Here is a 26,843-nt window from a genome sequence, read left to right on the forward strand (position 1 = left end):
TTTTCAAATACATAATTATGACAATACACATTTGGGACCCTTGAAACCACAATTTATGAAGCACAGAACAAGTGCACAGGCAGGAAGGAGTCTTATCAGTATCACATGAGACCAAGAAACCTAATGTTATAACAGGAAATTCCAAGAGACAAACAAAATACATGACTATTTTAGTGCTGGTAGCACCCTCAATTGTACAAGGTAAATTCAGCACTGTTAAACACTGGATGTCGAAGTCCTAACTGGCCCAGCATACTGTACATTTTCTCAGACCGCAGACTGGTAGTTCCAGACTGCTATCTCCCCATTGTCACTGCAGGAGACAAGGAGCCCAGCCTCCTTGGGGTGCCAGGCGATACAGTTGACATCCTGGCTGTGGGCCTTGGGTACATGGGCAGACAGGGAGAAAACAGGCTGGTCTGGGTCAGCCGTCTCATCCTCCTTAAACACACGCACTCCGTCATCACCACATGCAGTCGCCAGGGCACCGGTCAGCGGACACCTGAGTACAACAAATAAGTACTAAATTGGATCTGTGGCTGCATTTATCAATATATATGTTTTATATAAAGAGGATGCTCACCATGCAATATCATACACTGTCCGTCCATGAAACCCTGAAAGGGTGCAAACACATTTCCAAGCCGTGTCTGTGCCTTCAGTAAAAAAACAAAAATCAGGTGTTAAATGGGCATTTATCTTCCTTTTCCCTTACATCATCCACACATTCACAGAGCATCTTGCCCACCTCCAGGCTGACATTCTTTCCAGATCTTCACAGTACGGTCATCACTGCAGGAGGCCAGTCTCTGGCCACTTGGGTCAAAGGTCAAACCCCAGACAGTGGAGGTGTGACCCTCCAAGATCGCCCTGCACTCCCAGTCATCATCCTCTTCTTTATAGACACACACATTGTTGTCATAGCTACACGAGGCCAGGAGCTGCGTAGAGAACATTTAACTTCAGTGGGTAAAAACACACTGAATGCAGAGTACAGAATACTGAAACGATTAGTCCAGAGAAGCCTTGCAATAGTGTTGGGGTGTGAAAGGATTATATAATGCTGCTATTTAGTACAAAGAGTGAAACAGTATGAAATAGGCAGTACCTCCTGTGTTGGGTGCCAGACAACATGCTTGACATCCTGTGTATGAGAGTTCACCACGCTCACACACTCATACTCATCCTCCTCATCCACTGAGAAAGATGGAGAGAGACTGTTCAAAACTACATACAGATACACAACAGCTGAATGTTTATGTGGAACACAAGTAATGTGATAAAAATACAAGGAATTGTATTCCTATGTTAATGCAGCACTAACCCTCCCAGATCCAGACGCTCTTGTCTCTACTACATGTGGCCAGCAGGTTACCGGATGGGGCCCAGGCCACACATTTGACCTCATTCTCATGTCCTTCCAACACAGTCAAGCACTGAAAGAAACAGAAACAGTGTGATGCTCTCACGGGCCATATCTTACTATCATCATCACAAAGCATTTGGTCAATTGTCTGTGGATGACTCACCTCAAAGTCATCATTCTTCTTCTTCCAGATGCAGGTTGTGGCATCAAAGCTGGCTGAGGCCAGGTAGTTTCCACATGGGGACCATGCCACCTTTCTGACAGCTCGCTGGTGTCCATCCTGGAGCACTGTCTTGCATTCCCAAGAGTCACCTACACAGACAAAGGGGTTATTTTTTTCTGTTTTCCACCTCTGATATGGTTAATTTCACACAGTGGATTTGGGATATTTACCTTCCCTTCCCCATATCCGAATGGCCCGGTCACCACCACACGAGGCCAGCAATGTGCCCTTGGGGTTCCATGCAACATACCAACAGCGAGAATCTGGATGCGCGTTGAATTTCTGTAGAAGGGCCAAAGTGTCCTTCATTGCTAACAAGCTTGCTATCTTGCAGTTACTGGCAACTGATAAGCACAATGTGCAGCCACCAAACTAGTCGTAGCTATGAATGATACCAACAAAACCGTATCCCCAAGAAGATAATGCAAATATCATACAGACATAAACAATGAAGATAGCTAATATCCACTTAAAATACGATATTGTTATCCGGTATATGTAAATACATTTACCAACCAAATCCAAAAACGCTCAACCTCAACTTCCTACTTTTTCTTCCTCTTCGTATCTTAGTTACTGCTGGCTGCCAATCTAACGTCCATCTGGCTCATTACCGCCCCCCTGAGTACAGGGTGAACATTGCACGTGTTTCTGGTGTGTAGCTGCACAATAACCCAGTAGATGGCGGTAATAACCACAAAAGTACCTTGGTCTGTGATGAATAACAAGGAAGGAAACAATTTTACAGGAAGCTAGCTAGCGAATTGGCTGCCTTTTGTTTTTGTTTTTAGCGTGAGAGCTAGTATAAATCCTGATGTTCGCGGTTTAGATTGTAAGTATCATATCATCAGATTGTATTTATTATGCCAGTTCACGTTACTGTTTTGTTTGAAGTGATTTAATTAGGATTGTATACTTAGCTAGCTAACGTTATACGTCTAAAACGAACTAGATAGCTAACTTCTGCTGCTAACAGGCCTAGGTCGAGATCTTAGCTAGTTAGACTGAAAATTATCGGTCTATTTTCTTAGTCATTTATCATATCACACCCAACAGTTAAAACGTATTTATTTTACAAATAATGTAACCAGTTGACCTTCATTATCGGTTTTGGTGAGCTGATTATTTCACAGGCGGAAGGGCGCATTGTTAAAACAAAAGCTGTCCGTCCTTTGAGTGACATAACATAGATATACATCAGGCACTGAGTCCTGGTTGAAGACAAAGCGGGAATTGAATGACAATGTATGCACCACCTGGTGCCACTGTCCCTGGAAACCGGCGAAGGAGAGGGGGTACCGCACTACCCAAGCAGCCAGAGCGAAGCCTGGCATCTGCCCTCCCCGGAGCACTCTCCATCACGGCTCTATGTACGGCATTGGCCGAACCAGCTTGGGTCCGAGTTCATGGAGGGACGTGTCCCAGGCAGGAGCTTGGAGTGGCTGATGTCCTGGGATACATTGACCCAAAACTCATGGAGGGTAAGTAATGATATTGTCAACATTGGCTCGAGCACCGAATGTGAAATCACGTTGGCATGTTTACAAGACCTGTGGTTTGTGTTAACTATCACGAACTTCTCCTAAAGATTACTGCGTGAACTCCCAGACCATCTTACTGATAAGGGTCATTGCTGCCTTCTGCTTCCTGGGCATCCTGTGCAGCCTGACAGCTTTCCTGTTGGATGTCTTTGGGCCCAAGCACCCTGCCCTCAAAATCACCCGCAGATACGCATTTGCACACATTCTCACAGGTATGAATGGGTTTGGGCGGTGGAAGGGGGAGGGAATGAGCTTTTCAGCTAAAGAGTGTGTAAACAATTGCAAGGCAAGGTAGAAACAATGGAAATCAAAAAATTATTTTCCTGCTTGCTGTTATTTTGTATGTTTTCAGTGCTGCAGTGTGCCACAGTGATCGGGTTCTGCTACTGGGCCTCAGAGCTCATCTTGTCACTACAGCAGCAGCACAAGAAGTACCACGGATCCCTCATCTACGTCACTTTTGCCATCAGCTTTTACCTGGTGGCGGGGGCTGGTGGAGCCTCTATTCTGGCCACAGCTGCCAACCTGCTGCGCCACTACCCCACAGAGGAGGAAGAGCAGGCTCTGGAGCTTCTCTCAGAGATGGAGGAGAGCAGTGAAACATATCCTGCTGATTATGACATTGCCAACCAGTTCCAGCCGCCTCCTGCATACATGCCTTAATGTTGCCAGATAGCCGCCTCTTTCTCTTACATCCATGCTTCTCTATGAGTACCACTTTTGGCCTCGTAACAAACACATATACAGATATGTGATCCAATAATTGTACCAAATGGATATTCTCTGCAAATAGCTTACTCTCCTTTCCTTTATCAACACACTAATGAACACACTTATTTCTTGATTGTGGGTGCTTGAGTGCATGAAAGCTTCCTTTTATGATGGCAGAGATTCAATACTTGAATCTTATTTTCACCACTGAAGCTTTTAGTAATTTGCATGTAAATGGCATTAAGGTCTTGACCCTTACATGTAAAGCAAGAGAAAGTGGTAATATATGGGGTGTTAATTCATGCACTACTGTGCGGTTTGGGTCTACACCTGGTTATTGAATGATCAGATATGGGTTGAGACTCAACTTGGTATATGACAGTGTATGACAGTCATGGTTTGACAAAGGTCAAGTTTTGAACAAAAGTTTTGAGTTTCCACAGTGTGTCAGTAGTATTTGGCCCTTGGTTTGAAGCATTAAATACCCACCGAACATCCAAAACTTGGTGACTTGCCTGCCATTTGAATATTATTTGACATTTTATCAGTTAAACCAAATAAAAGGCACCAAGATTACACAGACACTGAATTGTGGACATTTATTTTTTAATTGAAATGGACCATTATTTAATAACTGCCTGTCCCTGGTGTGGTAAATGTGTTTTTTCTTTTTATGTGTATGAAAGGCACTGTTTTGCATTTTATTTAGTCTTGCAGTTGTGAACTTGGAAATTAATAGGTTTTCAATATTCTGTAAGATTGGTTCGTCATGGTAGTGGAAAAAAAAGTTATTTTACATGATTATGGCTAGTAATTGAGGCACTCATTGCTGTGAAAGTAATTGATGGAAAACCATGAGAAATGTGAAGTGTCTCATTATTTTGCAATGGACATTATTCAAGATGTTCCTATGTTGGACAACTAGAGGAACATTATTTTCTAATTTTAACAATGGGGGAAAATGGGTAGAACGTCATTGTAGAATCATCAATCCACAATGCATTGGTAATTTCATAGATTAAGTAATTTCACTTAAATATACACAACTGATTGACAACTCTTAATTGTACTTTGTGATTACTTGGCTTGAGTTATGTGACAGTTGTATGTTGTCTGTGCATGAGTTCTTCCCCCTTGATCCTCAAGATAGTGAGAATCTGATTGTAATTATTTGGGATGGAATCTTACACACACCTATCTTAACTTGTGTTCAGATTCAGCCCTGTACTGCTTACTTTTTTTATTTTTATAAATGTGATTAATAATATAGTTTTACCATAGGTGATTTGTTGCTCTATTGTTTATTTTATTTTAGCCTTTCCCCTCATTGTTGCTTTACTTTCATCAGTCTGTAAACATGTATTGTGGACTGTTTATACAAAAGCAGGTCATATTCAAAATAAAAAAAGATATTGTCCAATTTTCTTTTAGATAGTCCAATTTTCTTTTAGCTCGTACCCGGCTCCACGAGGGTACTAAAGGGGCATGCTTCAGTTCGGTTAGCGCCTAGCCTAGTAGAACCGAACGAGTGTGCTCGCATACTCCCTTAAAAGTCCTTTGCTTAAAAACGAGAAAAAAGTGGTAATTGTACTGTTTTTCCATTTTGAGACGCTGTAGCCAGTAATACTTCCTCAAAATAGTCAGAATTAATCTAAGATTAAAACCCCCTTTTTAAATTATTATTAACAAATCAATACAAAAGGTACATGGGAGAAGACAAGTGTGAGATATGTGTATAAAGAATATACAAAGGACAATTGGGCTAGGGGGGTACAATATCACATTACACATGGACCTTAAGGGACATACACACACATTTATAATTCTTACGTTTTTTTTGTTGGAAGAGTATAGTTGTCTTACAGTTCAATTTATTTTTGTAAGGTAAGAAAATATGGTGTTTTGTTTGTAAATTTACATTTGTGAATATGAAATTTGGCCAAAAGAATAATACAATTAATTACATCAAATTGTTTCAACTTATTTCTATCGTAGGTAAAGAATCCAAGCAGTACATCTCTCCATAAGTGTAAAATCTTCATAAATGTGTTCAATTATACATCTACTGAAGTCTTGCCACAGATTCATTACATGAATACAATGCCAAAAAAGATGCAACACCGTTTCTGGGAGGTCATTACAAAAGGTACAATTTGAATTTATGTTTTTCTTAAACTTCTTCATATAGTGGTTGGCAGGATAATATTTATGAATATATATATTTTTTTTTAAAACGTCCTTAATTTTGTTAATACAGTAAGTGGGTATGTGTGTGGCAACACCCAAACTTTTTTTCAACAGATATGATCAATAAAACCATTCCAATAAGGCATGACATAAGGTATCCTGCTGAAAGAAGGCTTGTATTGTTGTTGGATGGACCAAAAGAGAAACAAATGTTTCCTGCTGATGAGTCAACAGGGTTAATCTTAGGTATGTTCCGAGGGTCAGGCCTTGACACGTTCCTGAATAATAAAGCAACACCTGCGGGAAAGGCATCTAAAACAATTGCACATCTTTAGGTGTTACAGGGATCTTGTAGTGATAAGAATTCCTTATAATTAAGTAAAATACCCTCTGCAGCCGAAAAAAAACCTTGCCGAAGTCCAAAACGAATAAAAACGTCACAAAATTGTGTCATAATATGGGCTCCCGAGGAGGTCCGCAAAGTCTAAGGCACTGCATCTCACTGCAAGAGGCGTCACTGCAGTTCCTGGTTTGAATCCAGGCTGCGTAACATCCAGCCGTGATTGGGAGTCCCATAGGGCGGCACACAATTGGCCCAGCGTCGTCCGGGTTTGCCCGGGGTAGGCCATCAATGGAAATAAGAATTTGTTCTTAACTCACTTGCCTAGTTAAATCAAGTTTAAATAAAAATATATATGTACTAACTCTTCCGGCTAGGAAGCATGCGAACGCCAAAAATGTGCCACCTCAAATTGAAACTATTGCTAATCTGTGTTGTTTACAAAGTGGGAAGCATAGTGGGCCGAACAAGCAAGGAGCTGGTCAAAGTCAAGCGCGAGATCCTATTGACTCGTTGTAGCATACATTTGCATATTCCGTTAGGGAACGCCTCTTCTGAAGTGCACGACTGCACATATGCGACCTTGCACTTTTAAACGACTTTTTATTTATGTTTTACTTTGGCAAAGCGTCAAGTCTATAAAACTTAGTGCACTGTGTTCATAACAGATTCTAGTTTTGGGAACATACAAATGTATTGAGATGTTTAATCAATGAGAAAGAATGTTGGCTCGGTTTCACCTAGTTCCATCCTCTCCCACACCCTAAGAACAGGTGGGTTCAAGAAGGATGGAAACCTAGAGTTCAACATGAGGGCCATTTTCTACAGGATACCCAGACACACACATCTGTATTAAAACTTAAACTGAGGGGGCAATAGCACAGACAGAAGGGGTAACCCAGACACGTCACAGAGGCTATAAAGTTGAAGCATTCGTTTAGAATGTTTTCTCACCACCACATATGGTAGTGAGATGAAGTCCTGCCCACTTCTTGAACCCACCTGTTCTTAGGGTGTCATCCTCACAGCATACAAACACAGACAATACAATTATTCTTGATGATTTCGATGGAAAGATGGAAATCAAGGTTTATACTGAATAACATCAGATGTGATCAAATCAAAGTTTATTGGACATGCGCAAGATACTAGGCTAAACCTTGCAGTGAAATTCTTACTCATGGGATCTTCTCAACGGTGCAGTACACATCCACCATTACCTAAGGTGGCAATATCTGTTCATGACAATGCAATAACAAATGTCCCAGTGATGTGTATACCTGTATGTTTAGGCTGGCTGAGTCGAGGACGGTGGTCACTAGATTGGGCTGGGGAATACACTGTAATTTATGATGCAGAGACATGTTGTAAGTTTGTGTGTGTAAACGTCTGTGTGACCTTACAAAAGCTAAAAATTGGTTCCCCTTGAAGTCTGATAGTCCTGTCCAGCTTAAGGTGACCAGATTTCTGAAATGAAAACCGGGTTCATTTTCAGTTCGGCGGTCAATATATAATTAAAATATCCAATGTTATTATCTATGGGGGAAAAAAGGGGGACAATGCCTGTTTCATTTATTTAGTCTAACAGGCACACTGTGATAGACAGAGAAAACAACTATATTACAGAAACACTACAGACAAGACAGAACTGTCCGATCTGAACAGCCATTCAGTGGTCCTGGTAGTCTGGGTAGAATAAGAGCAGAAGAGAACATGAGCAAAATTGAAAAAACAGACAATAGTATATGTGAAATACTTACCAACATAATAAAGAAATAAGACGCTGATGAGGTTGGTAACTACATAATATACTTATACCAACCTAATCTGTATATTTCTCAGAAGAATGTATTTTATTCAGGATTGCTCTGTCTTGCTTCTCCATGAACTCAGGATTGCTTCTCCATGAACTCCTGGCAGGGGAGGTTAAAGTTTATCTTCACAATAAGCATGGCCTTGATGGTAGGAACAGTGAACCTATTTCTTGCTGCTGTCCATAGATCATTCATTTGGGAGAACACTCTCTCGACTGGTGCATTACTTCCAGGTAAGCACATGACAACAGACGCTAATCTAGCCAGGTTAGTGTGTGGGATGTCATTCTATTTGAAGTGGGTAACCACCGTGCTCCATCTCTGACTAAGCGGTGTCTCAGATGTTTTCCATTCTTCAAGCGATCCCCCTTTAGGAACTCTTGCAGGCCAGTAACCTCGTCACACAATGCATCCTCATTGATGGTCACATTGGGCATTTTTCCTGCAGTGTGCCTGCTGCCTTCTGGATCTCTTCAGGCAGAGGTTGCCTTTTTAAAAGGAGACAATGTAAATCTTTTAGATTATCTGTGTGCTTTCCCCATGCTTGCAAGTAGTTCACAGCCGTAGTGAAGAATGATTGGGATGTTTTGAGAAAGCTCTCTTTAGACATGGCTCCATTTTCCTCTAGCTCTCTCAGAAGTCCTCTGACCAAAAATGGAATGAAGTTGTCATCACGTCTTGCAGTAAATTTTGCCTCAACGTTTCTCAGAATTGCAGCGGAGTCCACAGCACAGTGGTCCTGGCCTCCAAGCATCTTGATCGTGTCACTGAATACAGTCAAGTTTCCATGGACAAAGGCCAGCCAAAGTTCAGTCAGTGGATCTTCGAACATTGTTCGCAGGACAACAGGGCATTTGTCTTCAGAAATAAAAAAGGATTTCAATGGCACATACATTTTCAGCACTCTTTCTAGAGCAGGGAGCATGGACAGCCAGCGAACATTGCTGTGTCCTAAAATGTTATGGTACTCCTGGCCAACAAACTCACAAAAGCCCTTCAGTCTTTCTACTCTGACGGTGAAAATATGAACATATTCAAATATCTTTGTGAGCAGATACTCAACATCATATCCAAAGCTGTTCTGGCCGTGTTATGAATGATGTGGGCAGGAAAACCTAAGCCAATCACCTCCCACTGCAGAGCATTTTTAACTTTGGTATGGACATTGACTCTCCCCAGCCTATTCAGTCCTCCAAAGTTGGTATTTGTTGTCGGCAGAGAATGTTTTCCAGGTTACATTTTTGGATGACCACCAGGACCTCAGCTGCAACTTCCTGTGCCGTTTCTCCATTCAATTCAACAAAATCAAGCAGTGTTGTTTCCACAGATGTGCTGCCATCATATATCTTACAATATCTGACTACTTTGGCAGCAGCTTTACATGTCCATGACTGGATGCATCAATGGACAGGGACACAAATTCAACCTGGTCTAGGTCCTGTGTTATCAAAGTACTTGCCCATGTTACTAACACATTACTCACTATGGCGTCACATTTTGTCCTAGCACATGTAAACTTTGGCTCATAAAGCTTCCATGTCAGTTGTGCTGTGCAGTCCATAGATCTGTAACTATGATTGTGTCGCATAGTGTGGTATGCAAAGACACCCTCCTGCACAGCTAAACCATATTCTTCTTGGGAAGGCTCTACCTTCTTGAAGAATGTGGTGACAGAGGACATACCAACACGGGCAATCAGAGAGGCTTTATGCTTTTTCGTCTGCTGATGTTCTACCACTGCCGTTCTTCCCCGGCTGCCAATTGAAAGAGAGGATGCAGTGAACCATTCTATCGTCTTGACCTGAGCGTATTAAATGGAAATTCTCTCATCATGTTTATCATAAAAAGTGCATTTCCGTTTCTTGGAAAGAGTCATTGTATCTCCTCTGTCTGCTCTTCTTCACTCTCCTTGTGCCACTCTTAATTACTCTCTTAACTTTCTATTCTCCTCCTCTTTCCTTCACTCGTCTTCCTTTCCTTCACCTTTCCACCTCACTCTTCTACACTCTCCTTGCTTCACTCTTTTTACTCCCTTAAATTTTTCCTTCTCCTTCCTCTCCAATCTGTATTAATAAATAGCATACTATTAGATAACCAAAGTATTTTAACAGATTCCCATTGCTTGCTTCATGTTTGTATTTTATCTCAAAAACATTGTTTGGAATAATAAATTGGCAGGCTCTGTAACCATCTTAACCTTTCCTCCTCTGTCTCCTTCACTCTTCTTCCTATCCAGTCTTCCTCCTCACTGCTAATGCTATCCATGAACATTTCTAAATATATTTTCACACTACTTATTATAATGCCAAACCATTAAAATTGTAATCTACAAAAATATTCTCTGAATTAATTGTGCATTCATTTAATATAATCATATTTTCAAAATAGCCCGTCCACTGCATGTTTACATGTGAACGTTTTTTTTTACCTAGCTACCATAACAGTAGCTAACTAACCTAGCTAGTTAGTCTACATAGCTAACGTTAGCTAGCATAACCTATTTAAAACCTTGTAGAGCAGATCATCTATCTATATAATAAATTGTGACATTATAACATCACTAGCTAGTATCTCAAACGATTGGAATTTACCTGGCTTGAAAAGACGTTTGTGGTGATGTTGTGGATTCACTTGATACTTGCTAGCTTCTGGCCGAGTTTTCCACAGCAGTTTTCTCTAAAACTATCGCGAGCAAGTAGTTAGTAGAAGAGTGAATGAAGCTGCTATAGAGAGCAGCCCCCTCTGTTGGCCTAAACAAGCACAACGCGATTGCGACGTCAACCCGTAGGCTCTGCTGCCCGGTCTTTCTTGCCAAGTAAAATATTTCACTTTGCGGTCTGTTTTTAACGCACAGTTAAAAACGGGGACATTTCCGAGGACAGGCCACCAAAAACGGGGACTGTCCCCGGAAAACGGGGACGTCTGGTCACCCTAGTCCAGCTGGCCTGGAATCAACTCAGGTATCTTCCACTATAAAGATATAACTCAGAGACAGACACACAACTGATAATGTAGCTTAGCTATACTTCATAAGAATGTGTCATGACATCATGTGTTGCCGTGCATAAATTACAGTATTGTGATAATCAGATTCCATGTGAGGCTATTCACCAGATGCATTCTTTCGCTCCCTCTCATATTAGCTAGCTACTCCTCTCAAACTCACGATCACACACAGATGGCTTCAACCTAACAAGCTTAGGAAACATCATTCAGTGTCGTAACATTAGCCATTTTGTTTGCTATATAGCTAACTAGCAACCTAGGTTAGCTAAAAAAGCAAAGTGTCCCGTCTGGTCAGCATCTAAAACAGCTAGTTAGCTAGCCACGTCCGCTAACTCAACGATTTACGATATACTTGAGTTTAGCTTGGTTGGCTAGCTAACGTTAGTGAGAGAGCTATGTAAATCCTGTAGCCACAATGGAGCCGAATTGAATGTAATCTATATAGCTAACTAGTTAGTTTAGCTGCTGTTATTATTATATCGCTAGCTTTCTGCAGTTAGCTCGTTAGCTAACTATCTAGCAATATCAACGACAAACAAAAATGCTCAACCAACCAAAACATAATAGGCAATTGTAGCAGCACGTGATCACATCAACCCGCATTTCTTCCAATCCGTCCCCTGGACTCTACTAGCTAGTTATTCAACATAACATTCCATAGCAGTCTAAGCTGTAGCTACATATTGTGCCCCCTACTGCCTCCCTCCCTCCACTTCTCAACAACATTCTTCCAAAGAAGTGTGATGTGAAGTTTGCACTTACAATCGTACGCTCTCCTCCCCATAGAAGTCGTCACTCCCGGTTCTCGTTGCATAAGCAGTTCGAGTCTCCCAATAATCACTCTATTGCGGCATTGCCTTATCAGTTGTTAGTTAAATATTACATTTTACAATCGAGGTATAGCACGCATTACGCCTCATACCCTAGCGCCGATTGGCATGAGAGAAAGAGTGATCTTGGGTCTCATCAAACAGAGCCTAAACTCCAACATAGAAGAGAGAAGGAACGAACTGTGCTGAAATCCCGTCTGAGAAGAGTGGTGCTGTAGGACACAACATAATAATCACAAATTATGCTTCCCTCAGTTTTGAACCCAGTTCACTGAATGGTGACCTCATGTGTAAAGTCTGAAATAAGTAAAGGTGTAAAGTCTGTGAATGATTCACTCTTGAGTTTTATCTCACTGTTACCAATAACATGAACATGGGTGCAAACTGGATAGTTCAGGACCCTGTTCAAGACTTTTCAATGTCAAATCATAATGTCACATTCTGGTACATTCAGAATAAAACAATTTATTCAATACAAAAATAAAAACGACAATGACAAGAACCAAGTGAGCAGATATTGAAAAAACATCCAGTTTGTACAAAACATCAAACTTATTTTAAAAAATGCCAATGTACTCCAAATGTACAGATGTACAACTGCTCCATAAGTATAATACATGCTTCAATTCTTTCCTTTTATGAAATTGTATAAGAAATATCTCTCTTGGTTACTGTAAAACAGTTCCATTATAAAGTACAGTTTTTTTTATTAAATAACAAATGTCAGGACACAATTTTGGATATAAAATGTACAACAATAAATGGAGACTTCTTATTCCAGCAGAATTCAGCTTAATGGAGTATATTTGTAACGGATGTGAAATGGCTAGCTAGTTAGCGGGTACGCGCTAGTAGCATTTCAATCAGTTACGTCACTTGCTCTGAAACCTAGAAGTAGGGTTGCCCCTTGCTCTGCAAGGGCCGCGGCCTTTGTGGAGCGATGGGTAACGATGCTTCGTGGGCGACCGTTGTTGATGTGTGCAGAGGGTCCCTGGTTCGCACCCCTGTCGGGGCGAGGGGATGGTTTAAAGTGATACTGTTACATATTCACAGTGTGCTTTTCACATCAATAATGTGAACTTGCATGTAAACATTGTTGCATATCAAAACTCATGTTAATAAATATACAATAATGTTCAATAATGCTTGTAGTACAAAAGGTGATGACATACATTATACACAGTACTTAATCTCAAGCCATATTGTTATTCTTGAATTCCAATAATTGAATATAGGCCTAGTTTGGGAATAATGTTCAACCATATTTGTGAATGGTGAACTACCATTTTTTTGGACAAAGGTAAAGCAAAGATGATACACAACCTGTCCCTGTCATGGACAACTTCATAACATCTTTTTCATATGATCAAGGATTAAGATGTTGAGTTGCTATGGTACCAAAAATACAAGGTGTAATTGTCTAGGGCTACAGTACATGAAAACATTGACACATAAATTACAGCAATCACTCAACACTTTCCTGTTAGTCTGAAATACTCTGCTGAGAAAACTGAGTATAATTACAAACACAACAATGAGGGAGATTTACCTGTTTAATTGGGAAATGAATAAACATGTTTTTCTGCTCAGGTAATGGTGAGCTAGCTACCCACTCACTGTAACAATGCAACACAAAGATGAAGGCTCGCTCACTCAAAGCTCATGCCATTTAGGTGGCTAGTACTGTACTAAATCTTCATATTCAGTGTTTTCACATACAGATCCATACATTGTCATAAACTGACTGATGTTTTCATCCAATTTGTATAAAATGGTGGTGGAAGCAAAAATACTTTGTCCTTGATGTGAAATACTCCTTGGACTTGAAATACAGATCTCAGGCACAAGTTATTGCTTGCCACCATTAGCTGGCCAAGTGGTTATGTACAAGCATGAATCCAGTGACTTTTCCAATATCTTATTTAAAGAGGGCCAACTGTGTTTATTGTCCAAGCTTACCAAAAGCCCATAAAACACTTGTTGTTTTGGTTTACATTTGTACTTGCCTCTTTGAAAGGTCCCTGGTCAGTTTCACCAAAACACAAGAAATGTAAATATCCAGCATCTCATAACAGGCTCCAATCAGGGCAAAGTATTATTCTGTGTCAATAATGATGGCACAACACAGGTATCAATATCTGTGGCAATTGGTGTGTACGATGTGAGCCATATGATCAAGCATATCCTTTCTCTTTCAGTTGGTTACACTTTTGACAGTGTTCCGTCCACAGAGGATCCAGTTGGATTGTCGAGGATTTGGATTTTGAGGTGTTGAGGTATCATGAAGCTTCAAAAAAGATATCCAGCATACATCCAGGACCACAGTACTGTCAGTTCTCTGCATCTGAGAAATTATTTGGTTCCTTTCTTTGACATATCTGAAACACAAAATGTTAAACACCGTTAAACACATTCCCAGGACAAACAATATAAGATTCAGAAAGACAAACATCAAAATACTGTGAGATTAGGATTTCATTAGCTAGTATAAAGTGGTGCTTTGCTTAAAAAATTGAGTGTTTTAAAATGAACAGAAAAAGTGAACGCACAATTTCACAACAGATGGATGAAAAATAGGAGGGACAGAGGAAGGGAGTGAGAGGTCAAAGAGAAGGTGAGGGGGTAACAGTAGCAGGCAGAGAGGAACGGACCAGGGTGGGCAGGCAGTTAGAGCACTGCTGAGTTGGAGTCAGAGTCTGTGTCGGAGGGGAGGCAGGGATTACTGGTGCAGGAGGATCCCCGAGAGCGCCTGTACTCCTGGTACTCCAGGCGGAGTGCGTTGAAGCGCGCCTCACTTAGGGAGCGGGTGTATTGGCAGTGTGGTAGGTTGGAAACTGGTGGACTGACTGAGGGAGGAAGGCCTGAGGGGCAGGATGGAATGGGAAGAATCATGGGTACAACTCACATCACCACAACCACAACAAAAGGTACATGATATGATACATTCAGTGTGGTGAATAATAAAATACAATTGTCTTACCTTTCCTGTAGAGGTCCTGAAGGCCAGCCACAGAAAGGACTCGATCATGCCTGCCCTGCCCCCTGCCCTTCCCTACCCCCGCCTGTGGCTTCATGGCCTCCAGGACTTCCAAATCTACACAGACATCAGCAGAATCCCACTCATAACTCTCATCTACTGATGTGTTCCTTCTAATGACAGACACACAAAACAAGTAGTCAGAGTCAGACATACAGGGGACAATAGCAATAATTTAACAGTAAATCAATAACATTTTGGCAATATCCTCAATTTCTTCAGCTGTGAAGACACCTGTGTGTGATGTTGGACTGGTGCGGTAGTTTTACCTTTTTTTTCTCCACTCACGTAGCTCCATCTCGTCTCTGTGTCTCTGTGTCTCACTTTCCTCTGTTGTCTCCGGGGAGCTGAGAAGGATGGGAGTGATAGAGAGGGACTGACGGAGGAGGCCAACGCTACCTCTCCCACTGCTCTGACTGGCATAACTGGCCCTCCCTCCTTCTCTGTTGTCTCTCATCTCTGCCTCAGCCCCTGCCCCCTTCCCTGTCCCTCTCTCTGCCTCTCTATGACTGTCTACATCCCTGGCTAGGAAAGGGCCACCACGGTAGGGTGAAGGCCAGCTATACATCCGGGGCAGGTTGGGCCTCGGTTGGCCCCTCTTGGACTCCATTGGTCTGGGGTAGTCTCCCCTCATGCCTGGTCTGGGTGTGTACTGGTCTGGTCTGGGTGGGTACTGGTCTAGTCTGGGTAGGTACTGGTCTAGTCTAGGTAGATACTGGGGTATTGAGGAGTTCATAGAGACATATCTTTGCTCTACAGACCTCAGAGCATCCTGATATGTGATAGGCGACGTGGCGGCATCAGGATAAGCACTGGCCTGTCTACATGGATCTGATAAGTCTCGTCTAACAGAGACTGGGGGTTGTCTTGGTGGGTACATGGAGGGGCTGAGGTATGTATAGGAAGAGCTGGCTAGGGATCTGTCATACCGAGGCCTCTCCAAGGATCTGTCAGCATTCAGAGGCTTCTCCAAGCTTCCTACACTCGGTTGTCTAAACTGGACCCCTTCCCGCCACGAGGGGTCTGGTCTGGAGAAGGAGGATGGAGGGGTGCGTCCTAAACTATACGATTTGACCCGGACGTCTGGGTTTGGGAACTCATCCCAGTAACATTTCTCTGAGACATAAGTCCTTGGTCTTTCAAAATGCTCCCATTTCTGTGACCCTAAGCTGATGGACTTTTTTATGAATGGACGAGGCTGTCCCATGCCTGAAAGTGTTCTGCATGGGCCAATACTCAAAGATTTCTTGATGAACGGTGCAGGGTGTTGATAGATCCTAGAGGCTATTTTATTAGTCCTGTTGCCCTGAGAATGAAGTCTTTGGGATTGTTCTGAAGCTGACTCTGGTTTCCCTGCAAAAGTATTAGTGTGTTTAAACACAACTTCTGCCATGCTTTTAGCTGCACTAGCCAACGTCTGGGCTGGACTTAAACCAATTCTCGTTGGTGGTCTCTCTGAGCATGTGGTCTTTTGACTAATAAGTGGTTGTGACTGCTCATAATAACGATAATTCCCTGTGTATTCTGACCCGGGTGCTAGTTTTTTTGACCTGTCTGGAATCGCAGCGCTGTGGCTTGAATCTCTTGCTTGCACTTGCAGAGAGTATCTATAGTCTGGCTTCTCAGTTGCCTTTGAAGTTCCTGCTGGACCAACAAAGTGTCTGTTTTCTAAAAAAGAAACCGTGTTTTGGCTTGAACTTTTCTCTAGCTTCTCCTGCACATCCCAGTTTTTTGGAACCACGTCTGGCTTACCTTCCAGAGACGTCTCTGTCTGTGGCTCTATGCTTTTGCAAGCAGTGTCTGTGAGTTCAGATTCATCCCCAGAGTTGTCCACACTCATCTCAATGAAACCCGGGAGGCTCAAATACTCCAGAATTGCACTTGTCTGCAGTGGGGACATTTTGGGTGCCTGGGTTGCCGGCTTATTCTTGAAAGACTCTGTTATTCTGGCAGCAGAGAACTGGGACTGATCGCTCTCACACGCTTCCAGAAGAGTTAAGGGGGAAATTTGACTGGGGCTGTCACTAAAAAGAGCCCTATCACTCCTTCTGGAGCGTGCCCTGACTCCCTCTCTCTCCTGCTCAGGGTTTGACAGTGAACTCCGAGGGTCATCCCCAATTTGATCACCTCTCACTTTCCCTTTGGCCCCTGCTTTGTGGAGCTCATATGGCAAGGTAGAGTAACCAGAGGGAATTTGATTTAATCTCTCCCTATCATCCATTGTCTCTGTTCTCTCAGACAGACTATATGGTGCAGTGCCTGGGTAAGGCTGGCCAGAACTTGTGGCCCTCACTCGCTCTGCTGAAACAGATCTTTCAGCTGTTGGCTCCAGATGCTGTGTACCATAAGCAAAGGACGATCTTGGCTTTAAGGCACCTCCCCCTGACTGTTTTGTCTCCCTCCAGCCCTCCTCAACCATAGACCTTCTACGATACATGTCCTGCTCTTTTTCTACAGTTCTGTCAGGACTCCTTGACCTGGCTCTGCCTATGTTTCTGTCTGTTCCTTGACTGATAGGTGGGCTTTCTGAGGTAGGGGAGAGCTGAGATGGAGAGGTGCATTGAGTGACTGGGCAGCGTGAGCAGTCCACATGTAGTGAGTCCTCCATGGCCAGCCCAGCATGACGTTGGTGAGGATGTTGGGATCTTGGTGTGGTGCTCTCTAAGGGGCTCTGCACTGGGACAAGGCTGCTGATAGAGGTGACTGGGCTGATGTCCCATTGGATGTAGGAGGAAGGGAGCCGGTCCATTGGGCTGCTGGTGTTCCCAAAGTAGCAGGCCCTCCTATAGTCCGACAGCTGATGGGTCTGCCCGGACGCCTGGTGGGCTTTGGGACGTAAGGTAATGTCCTGTGGCTTCCATATAGGATCCTCAGCCCCTGGACTGCCCAGTTCTCTGTTAGGGCTTGTTGCCTTTTCAAGCTGGTTCTCCTCTTTCTCCCACTCCCTTTCCCTCTGGCTGCCAGTATAGTTATCCAGCTCCCTTTCCATCATCTCCCTCTCTTTGGCCAGCTGCAGACACTCTCTGAGGTTATCCTGCTTTTGTTCACTTGTGTCAATCTGTGAGACCAGTGTGCTGGCGTTAGTCAGCTGGCTCTCTCTCTCCATGGGTTGGTAATCTGCTAGGTGATGCCTGTCCATCTCCAGCAGTCTGGCTGTCCTGCCCAGGCTGGGGAAAATGTCCTCTGGGTGCCCAGATCGGTATCTTTTCAGGGAGTCACAGACTCTCTTCTCACTCCTATCGGAGTGGAAACTGGCTCTCTCCAGCAGAGCCTCTGAGAAGCCCTGCTCGTCATCAGAGTAGAAGCAGCCGTGACGGGAGAAGTTCCTGGCCATTGCCCTCACTCTGCCCGGGGAGGCAGGGGGCTTGCTGAGTTCTGTAACCTCCACTGTCAGGGGGGAATCCTTTCCCTCTCCCCTCTCAGAGCTCAGACTGCTGGACTTTGGAGAGTCTCTGAAAGATGTCCGGTTGCTCCCTGTGCCGCTGCCTCCCCTATTGGTTTGGGTTTGTAGGAAGACTGTCTTCATGTTGGAAAGAGTAGGCGCCTCTGGCAGGGGTTGGACAATGAAACGTCCATCTGGGCCTCTTAAGATGGACTCCAGAGTAGAGGGTGAGGGGTCCTTACCCCCCAGGTGGCTCTCAAAGAGGGTGTAATGTGGTGGGGGAGTAGAGCTGGACAGGAGCTGCCTGCGCTGGTCCTGGTACTCTCCACGGCTGCCTTTATTGAAGGAGGAACGATCAGCCTGGGAAGACGAGGAGTTGGGGAAGAAAGACAGGGTAGGACAAAACTTGATCTTCAGGATGCTGTCGGGGCTGTCAGAAGGCGAGCGAGCTCTGAGGAAGAGAAGAGTCATAAAGGAGGAAAGATGAGTTAAACAGTACAGGTTAATGCATTATTACATTATTGTCTCAAGCTTAGAAGAACCATATGTAAGGATGCATTCAGTGGATACAAATAGTTATGCTTGTTATGAGTAGCAGATCAAATAAATACACATTCATTTGCAATGATTCTCAAAAAAATGCACAAGAATGAAACATGGGTTGGTGAGAAGACAGCCAATGCAATGAGGAAAACATGCTGGTAAGGATGGGAACTTACTCTGGAGAAAGACTCTTCTGGAAGGCAGAGGGTTGATCTGAAAAGGTGGGGAAGGGTGAAAAGGTCAAACAATGGCACATGTAAAATAAACAAATAGATGGGATGAAAAGAAACGCTGTCAACTGAAATACACTGAGTATACAATTCGTCAGGGCATGGACTCTACAAGGTGTCAAAAGCGTTCCACAGGGATGCTGGCCCATGTTGACTTCAATGCTTCCCACAGTTGTGTCAAGTTGGCTGGATGTCCTTTGGGCGGTGGACCATTCTTGATACACACGGGAAACTGTAGAGTGTGAAAAACCCAGCAGCATTGCAGTTCTTGACACAAACCAGTGTGCCTGTCACCTACTACCATACCCCGTTCAAAGGCGCTTAAATCTTTTGTCTTGCCCATTCACCCTCTGAATGGCACACACATAATCCATGTCTCAATTGTCTCAAAGCTTAAAAATCCTTCTTCTTCCTCCCCTTCATCTACACTGATTGAAGTGGATTTAACAAGTGACATCAATAAGGGATCATAGCTTTCACCTGGATTCACCTGGTCAGTCTGTCATTGAAAGAGCAGGTGTCCTTAATATTTGTATACTCAGTGTAGATTAACATGCATAGCATGCAAAGGAACCACTTGACAGTTACAAAGAGTTGCTCCAGTCACCAAGGCTTTGGAACTCCAACTTAGTAGGCTTTGAAAATACTTTCTTAAAGATAACTTCTAATAAAACAAAAGCTTGAAATTCTCTGTCTTAGTATCAGAAAAATGTTAGGATACAACAGTCTTTACCATCTCTCCTCTTCCTGCGCCGATGGGCTCTTCTGTGACTCATAACATAGGCTGTCACCAAGGAGAGGATGATTGCCACGAACAGGAAGCACATTCCACCCAACACACCAGCCAATAGGGGCTCTGGGACAAACTCCAAGAAGCTTGGCCGGACAGGGTACATCGCCATCCCTGCAACCATACCAGGCACAGTGTCTGAGTAATACACTACCAACAGCGTAGACAGCTGTTGTCGGAAATACCTACGCAATACATTTATCAACATAATGACAAGTGTCATGACCATTGATTATTATCAAGCACAATTGATATACCTGCTACATAATATTTAGGACTGTTTAGTCTAGGATTTATGAACCTAAACAGTGTTTCCATCATGCAGTTGATCACAGCTGGCTGTACAGTAATGATACTAACCTGTGGTGTTCACATTGACAGACTCACTGGGCTCACTCAGTAGTTTGTTACTGCGAGACATCAATCTCAGATCATAAATGCAGTCCTGAGAGGGGAGAAGGACAACTGTTTAGTAGCCACAATTCTGGGCAACGTATCTGAAAACACATTAGTGTTTGGAGGTCATAGCCTTCAGATTACAGTTCATTACACCTCATTTATCAAATAGTCAGTGTCTTCATTCATTCTGCCAAGGTCCAAAATTATCATTGCCTCTCACCCTCAGTAATCCTTGCACCAGTAGTTCACTCTGGTTGGTCTTCACAGCACTGTTGAGAATGACCCATTGGCCTCTGTCCCTCCGAGCCTGGAGGACATACCCAGTGAGTAGTGTGGCCTGGGACTCAGGAGGATACCACTGCAGGACAATCCCCAGCACTGTCCGATTGGCTGACAGGAACAAGGGAGGGTTGAGAGTTGGTAGACTGGTTACCACTGTCGGTGGATATGTTGGCAGGGCTGTGCAAGTGAGACAGGATAAGATCAGACTTGTACATACAGTAAAAATGTAGATAAATGTCCAATACAGACAAATTAAGGAGTACTTTGTCAGTTAAAATTTGTACTGACCCTGCGTCCTGACAGAGGTAATTTCACTGAAGGGTCCGGAGCCCAGTTTGTTCTGAGAAAGGACACTGAACTGGTAGCTGGTGCCAGCCAGCAGCCCTGTAACCAACAGGTGGGACTTGGAAGTGGGCACGGAGATAGATCCCCACTCATGTTTCCCTCTGGAAGTCTGCTTGACCCTGGGGGCAAGAGGGAGGAACAGAGAGATTCAACCACCATGTTCCAGAGAGCAGTGTTGAGTTGAGTCTCATTCTAAAAAAACATTGAGATGAGTTACTAACCAGACAGTGAACTTCTGGGTGTATCCTCCATCAAAGCCAGGTTCCCAGGACACATTGGCCTGGTTCATCCCAGCACTGACTGATACAGATGAGGCAGCATGAGGGCTGGTGCCTGGGAGAAAGACGAGGAGAACAATGAGAATACACCAGCGGAACTGTACACACCAGTGTCTACGTAAATAGTATAGCATGTCTTGTACCATGTTGCTCCATGCAGTGGGCACTCACCCAGCACCAAGACCACAGTGGCAGTGCCGACGGTGGCCACACGGTTGGTGGCGAGGCACTCCCAGCCCCCCTGATGATCTTTGCTGAGAGGCTTCAAGAGGAGGGAGCCATTGGACAGAACAGTGTACGGGGAGCGAGGAATGGGACCAACCTACAAATGAAAGGGACAACATGTAGAGATTAGCGTAAGTAGAGAGAGAGAGAGGGCTATGATTTCTGGGGTTCCTTCAGCAATGTCTATCAGGGACACCTCACCTTGCTCCAGGTGATATTGGGAGAGGGGTCTCCATCAGCTTCACAGGGGATGACCAGCTCCCCGCCCACCTCCTGCAGGTACTCAGCACGAGGGGACACCGAGAATGAGGGTGGGTCCTGCAGAGGGAGAGAGTTTTAAGTCTATACACTCTCAGAAAAATGTTCCCTGGGGTACAAAAATATCAAAATACGCATAACCTTCAGAGGTACATACACAGTATACCAAACATTAAGAACACCTTCCTAATATTGAGTCCCCCCCCCCCCCCCCCCCCTTGCCCTCAGAAAAGCCTCAATTCGTCAGGGCATGGACTCTACAAGGTGTCGAAAGCGTTCCACAGGGATGATGGCCCATGTTGACTCCAATGCTTCCCACAGTTGTGTCAAGTTGGCTGGATGTGCTTTTGGTGGTGGACCATTCTTAATATACACGGGCAACTGTTGAGAGTGAAAAAGCCAGCAGTGCTGCAGTTCTTGACACAAACCGATGCGCCTGGCACCTATTACCATATCCCGTTCAAAGTCACTTCATCTGATGCAGCACTCCACACTTAATCAGCATAACTACCACAGCATTCTGCAGCGATACGCCATCCCATCTAATTTGCGCTTAGTGGGACTATCACTTGTTTTTCAACAGGTCAATGACCCAACACACCTCCAGGCTGTGTAAGGGCTATTTGACCAAGAAGCAGAGTGATGGAGTGCTGCATCAGATGACCTAGCCTCCACAATCACCCGACCTCAACCCAATTGGTTTGGGATGAGTTGGACCGCAGAGTGAAGGAAAAGCAGCCAACAAGTGCTCAGCATATGTGGGAACACCTTCAAGAGTGTTGGGAAAGCATTCCAGGTGAAGCTGGTTGAGAGAATGCCAAGAGTGTGCAAAGCTGTCATCAAGGCAAAGGGTTTGAAGAATTTGAAATATAAAATATATTTTGATTTGTTTAACTTTTTTGGTTACTACAAGATTCCATATGTGCTATTTCATAGTTTTGATGTTTTCACTATTATTCTACAATGCAGAAAATAGTAAAAATAAAGAAAAACCCTGGAATAAGTAAGTGTGTCCAAACTTTTGACTGGTACTGTATATATATTTCCTGAGCCTTCTTATATCTCCTAGATATAGGACAGACATGTCAACACCTTACTGTCTTTTTGCCATTTCTGAATGTGTTATTCAATGCTATGGGCTTAGTAGTAAAGGCCACATTCAAAATTTTATCAAATCGTTTTAAAATATATTTGTTTTATACCTAAAGGGTTCCTAAAATTCGAAATCAAATCGCTAAATAATCCATGGTATGACCATCTTAAAACAATTCCATATGTTAGCTTAGTAGTACGAACAGCAAGGATTTGACTATGTACCTATAACTAATGGTACCTTACAGGGTACCTACAGTGACAAGCGTTTGTAACCCTTTAAGTACAATTCGGTACCTTTTTTTGTGTACACATTTACAGGTAGCACTGTAATCCATAACCAGGGAACAGAGGCCTGGGGTACAGCCTTACCTGCAGGATAACCTTAGTGGGTTCAGACTGTCCCATGGTCCCGTAGCTGTTATAGGCAGTACAGGTGTACATACCCACTGCATTGTCATTAGCTGTGGCTATAAACACAGAGCCCTCGGCGTTCACCAACCAGCCAGGGAACTGAGCAGGCAAAGACAGAAGGAGAAAAAACAAATATGAAATACAACAGAGATTAATGGTGGATATACTGTGTGATAAGATTCATGTTGCCCTGATTGCCTACATTGTCAAGGTTTAAGTTGTTCCCATCTTTGGTCCAGTTGACAAAGATCATGGGGGGCTCAGCCTGGACTGGGCAGAAGATGACTCCTCCCATGCCCGTAGGTAGATACGTCTCCCTGGGCATCCGGCCCACCCTGGCAGGGTCTAAGAGAGACAGAGGAAGTAGATACAGTAAGTCACTCTCCCAGAGATGGACTAAAACACACAAGCCAGGAAATCAAGGCATGCATAGCCATAGTCAACCACAATTCTTACGTTTGACTTTGAGGTGTGCTGAGGCAGAGGGTGAGGTCATCAGCCCATTGGTTGGTATACAGGTGTAATTCCCAGTGTCCTCTGGGACAAGACTAGGGATGAGGAGTGTGCCGTCCACTAGGATCTTCACACGTGTCTTAAGATACCTGAGGACAAAACACACACACATCACAATCCGGCCTTGAGTTAGTATCTTCTTAGTTGCATTATGCACCATTGTCTAGGGATTACCTGTGGTGACAATGCTGCTTCCGGTATTTAACTGATTTACTAACAATCCAATTAACCTGAATTGTAGTGCCAATGGCTTTGTACGATTACATGGAATCAATGCTTGAAAACATAAATGCACAACATAAGAAAAAAGGGTTCCAAAAGAGTTCTTCGGCTGTCCCCATAAGAGAACCCTTTTTGGTTTCAGGCAGAACCCTTTTGGGTTCTATGTAGAACCCTCTGTGGAAAGGGTTCTACCTAGAACCAAAGGGGTTCTAGCTGGAAGCAAAAAGTGTTCTTCAAAGGGTTTTCCTATGGGGACAGGCAAAGAACCCTTTTAGAATCTAGATAGCACCTTTTTTCTAAGAGTGCAGTATGATTCTCACATATCCCTGTAGCTACTATAGTTAGTGTTTTTTGTGTGTGTTTGTGTTGTAGTCAACTCACTCTATATGGTAGACATTCTGTCCCTGTTTCCACCACTCATAGGTGAGGTTGGAGGGATAGGCCTCAGCTTGGCACTGTAGAACTGCATCCTGGGATATGTTGAGGGTGGTGTCCTCTGGGGCGATAATGATGAGTGGAGGACCTATTTTGAATTTGGGAGATTTTTAGTTACTGCATGTGCTTTTATCTGGCTGTAAAACAAGTGATTCAACTGATTAACCGTAATGATACAGTTATTCTCATGCCAAATAAAAGCTTCACAATCAGATCACGATTTGATGTGACAAGGGCAGTGCATTTATAGACCATACACCACTAGATGGCAGTATGACAGTAGCTCTGATCTGAACTCTATTACCTATTCTTAAAGAGAGATTCCCGCATTTGTTTTTCTGCTGCTCATTAAAGGACAAATCCACTCAAAGACTATCTTTTGGTATTTTTTTCATTAGTCCACTGTTGATACAGTCCCAAAATGTTTTGCATGTCAGCAGTTTTCAAGAATTTGGACGTTCAAAAAGCAAAGTGTCACTTGCCACATCATCATATGATGCAAAACACATCATATGATGCAAAACGCATCATCGTGATGATGTGGCAAGTTACATTTTTGCCGCCTTCACGTGCTCTTCGGAACTAAGAAACTCAGACATTTCTGACTTGCTAACTGGTTTAAAATAATCAAATGTACATTTATTTAATTGGGTTAACTGCCTTGTTCAGGGGCAGAACGATTTTTACCATGTCAGCTCAGGGATTCGATCCAGCAACCTTTCAGTTACTGGCCCAACGCTCTAACCACTAGGCTACCTGCCGCTATAACTGTAACCGTGTTGCAGTTATACACGTGTCGCCTTCAACCAGTTAGCTATCTTTTGGGCACCCGAGTGGCGCAGCGGTCTAAGTCATTGCATCTCAGCGCTAGAGGCGTCACTACAGACCCTGGTTCGTTTCCAGGCTGTATCACAACCGGCTGTGATTGGGAGTCCCATAGAGCGGCGCATAATTAGGGTTTGTCGTCCGGGTTAGGGTTTGGCCGGAGTAGGCCGTCATTGTAAATAAGAATTTGTTCTTAACTGACTAACCTAGAAAAAAAAGCTAGTCGGAAATGTTTCCGCGTTCTGACTAGCACGTAAATATGGCATTAGCTTCTTGACTGCTGACATGCTAAACATTTTGGAACTATATCAACAGTGGACTAATGAAAAAAATATGAATATATTTCCTTTAAGAAAAAACTAAGATTTGAGTCTTGGGGGTGTGGTTCGATGTGGCTGTTATGTTCACTTTATCATACCCTGGCAGTTAGAGTTGTTTTTCCCTCTTGAGGCACGGTAACAACAAAACAGCCACTACCACTTCCTCAAAATAGTCAGAATTAATCTAAAACGAATCAAGAAATCGGTCTATTTTACATCTAGCTAAGGTGTTTGGTGCAGTATTTCTCAAGTAAACATTTGTGCATGAAAAACTAGTCTATTACGAGAGTGTGCATCTGTCTGGCAGTGTTTCATAGCGTATCATGTTACAAAACAGGTCGTGACCTTGGGACTATAAGGTTTTATCTGCGCAAAGCATAGTTCTGAGATATTGAGCATCCCAGTTTTCACATCCCAGATCTCAGAACAGTTTTGTAGTGAATGCTTCTTTCATAACCCATTAAGGTCCTCGCCATAAAGGTACCTAGAGTACAGAGTATCAAAATACTGAAACATTTTAGTGGGTTGCAAAAGCAGATAAAACTGTATGGCTCTGAAATGTCAATCTGGGTTTAGCCATAACGTTCTATCTGACACTTCTGAATTAGACATGTTCCGTTTTTAAGAAAACTGTTATTTTCATACATAAATGATAGAATAACACTATTTTACCCAGATAGAGTCAGAACACATCATCAAATACATTAAGAAATGTATTATGATCATCAGACCAACTACTGTCATCACTGAACAACGATGTGACAACATCATTTACTTTAAGATTTTTGACAGTGTTGTTTTTTTGCTTGTGTGCCATTATTGCTGGTTAGACTAGCCTAGACCATACTTAGAGTGAGATGGCAAAGACATACAGTATGTTTTGATTGGTCCATCTGTATTTGTTCAGGCTTGTTATTGGATTGCAGATAGAACATTGTGTTTATGCTGATATAACTTTTTGGTAGCCTAGCGGTTAATAGTGTTGCGTCAGTAACCGAAAGGTTGCACTAACTGAGCTGAAGTGTCAGCAGAGGGAGGACCTTTCTGCCTCTCCCAGATGGTTAAAAAATAGTCAGACTCTGACCTTTGACCTGCAGCTGGGTAGTATGGGTCAGATTCCCTTCCGAGTTGGACACCTGACATTTATACATTCCTGATGTCTCTCTGGTGACGGTGGCCAAAGACAAGGTGCCATTGAGTACCTGAGCAAGAGAGAGAGCGCGAGAGAGAGAGAT

General features: G+C 43.3%; 3 protein-coding genes across 3 annotated transcripts in view; 1 reads left to right on the forward strand and 2 right to left on the reverse strand.

The window, feature by feature from the left end:
* Positions 1 to 35: 35 nt before the first annotated feature.
* On the reverse strand, positions 36 to 2,162 carry LOC120063203 (probable cytosolic iron-sulfur protein assembly protein ciao1-A). Its single transcript, XM_039013422.1, has 7 exons — positions 1,760 to 2,162; positions 1,530 to 1,678; positions 1,325 to 1,436; positions 1,109 to 1,197; positions 749 to 941; positions 584 to 656; positions 36 to 502 (listed from the first exon to the last, which is right to left on the reverse strand). The coding sequence occupies exons 1-7, from the start codon at positions 1,896 to 1,898 to the stop codon at positions 268 to 270; spliced, it is 990 nt and encodes a 329-aa protein (XP_038869350.1). The 5' UTR covers positions 1,899 to 2,162; the 3' UTR covers positions 36 to 267.
* Positions 2,163 to 2,310: 148 nt separating this feature from the next.
* On the forward strand, positions 2,311 to 5,261 carry LOC120063204 (transmembrane protein 127). Its single transcript, XM_039013423.1, has 3 exons — positions 2,311 to 3,070; positions 3,178 to 3,342; positions 3,483 to 5,261. The coding sequence occupies exons 1-3, from the start codon at positions 2,827 to 2,829 to the stop codon at positions 3,791 to 3,793; spliced, it is 720 nt and encodes a 239-aa protein (XP_038869351.1). The 5' UTR covers positions 2,311 to 2,826; the 3' UTR covers positions 3,794 to 5,261.
* A 7,687-nt stretch (positions 5,262 to 12,948) lies between these two features.
* LOC120062860 (protein turtle homolog A-like) overlaps positions 12,949 to 26,843 on the reverse strand; it is a 28,903-nt gene continuing 15,008 nt past the window's right edge. The window contains exons 5-21 of the mRNA XM_039012928.1: positions 26,693 to 26,810; positions 24,410 to 24,551; positions 23,750 to 23,895; positions 23,496 to 23,638; positions 23,252 to 23,392; positions 21,731 to 21,847; positions 21,476 to 21,626; positions 21,246 to 21,359; positions 20,970 to 21,155; positions 20,620 to 20,858; positions 20,361 to 20,445; positions 19,944 to 20,114; positions 19,157 to 19,193; positions 15,325 to 18,888; positions 14,999 to 15,168; positions 14,670 to 14,879; positions 12,949 to 14,396 (exon numbers count right to left, since the gene is read on the reverse strand). Of these exons, the coding sequence (XP_038868856.1) occupies positions 14,686 to 14,879; positions 14,999 to 15,168; positions 15,325 to 18,888; positions 19,157 to 19,193; positions 19,944 to 20,114; positions 20,361 to 20,445; positions 20,620 to 20,858; positions 20,970 to 21,155; positions 21,246 to 21,359; positions 21,476 to 21,626; positions 21,731 to 21,847; positions 23,252 to 23,392; positions 23,496 to 23,638; positions 23,750 to 23,895; positions 24,410 to 24,551; positions 26,693 to 26,810 (5,718 nt within the window). The 3' untranslated portion in view covers positions 12,949 to 14,396; positions 14,670 to 14,685. The remainder of the gene's footprint in view (positions 14,397 to 14,669; positions 14,880 to 14,998; positions 15,169 to 15,324; positions 18,889 to 19,156; positions 19,194 to 19,943; positions 20,115 to 20,360; positions 20,446 to 20,619; positions 20,859 to 20,969; positions 21,156 to 21,245; positions 21,360 to 21,475; positions 21,627 to 21,730; positions 21,848 to 23,251; positions 23,393 to 23,495; positions 23,639 to 23,749; positions 23,896 to 24,409; positions 24,552 to 26,692; positions 26,811 to 26,843) is intronic.

This window comes from Salvelinus namaycush, chromosome 18 (genome assembly GCF_016432855.1).
Source record: "Salvelinus namaycush isolate Seneca chromosome 18, SaNama_1.0, whole genome shotgun sequence".
Taxonomy (NCBI): domain Eukaryota; kingdom Metazoa; phylum Chordata; class Actinopteri; order Salmoniformes; family Salmonidae; genus Salvelinus; species Salvelinus namaycush.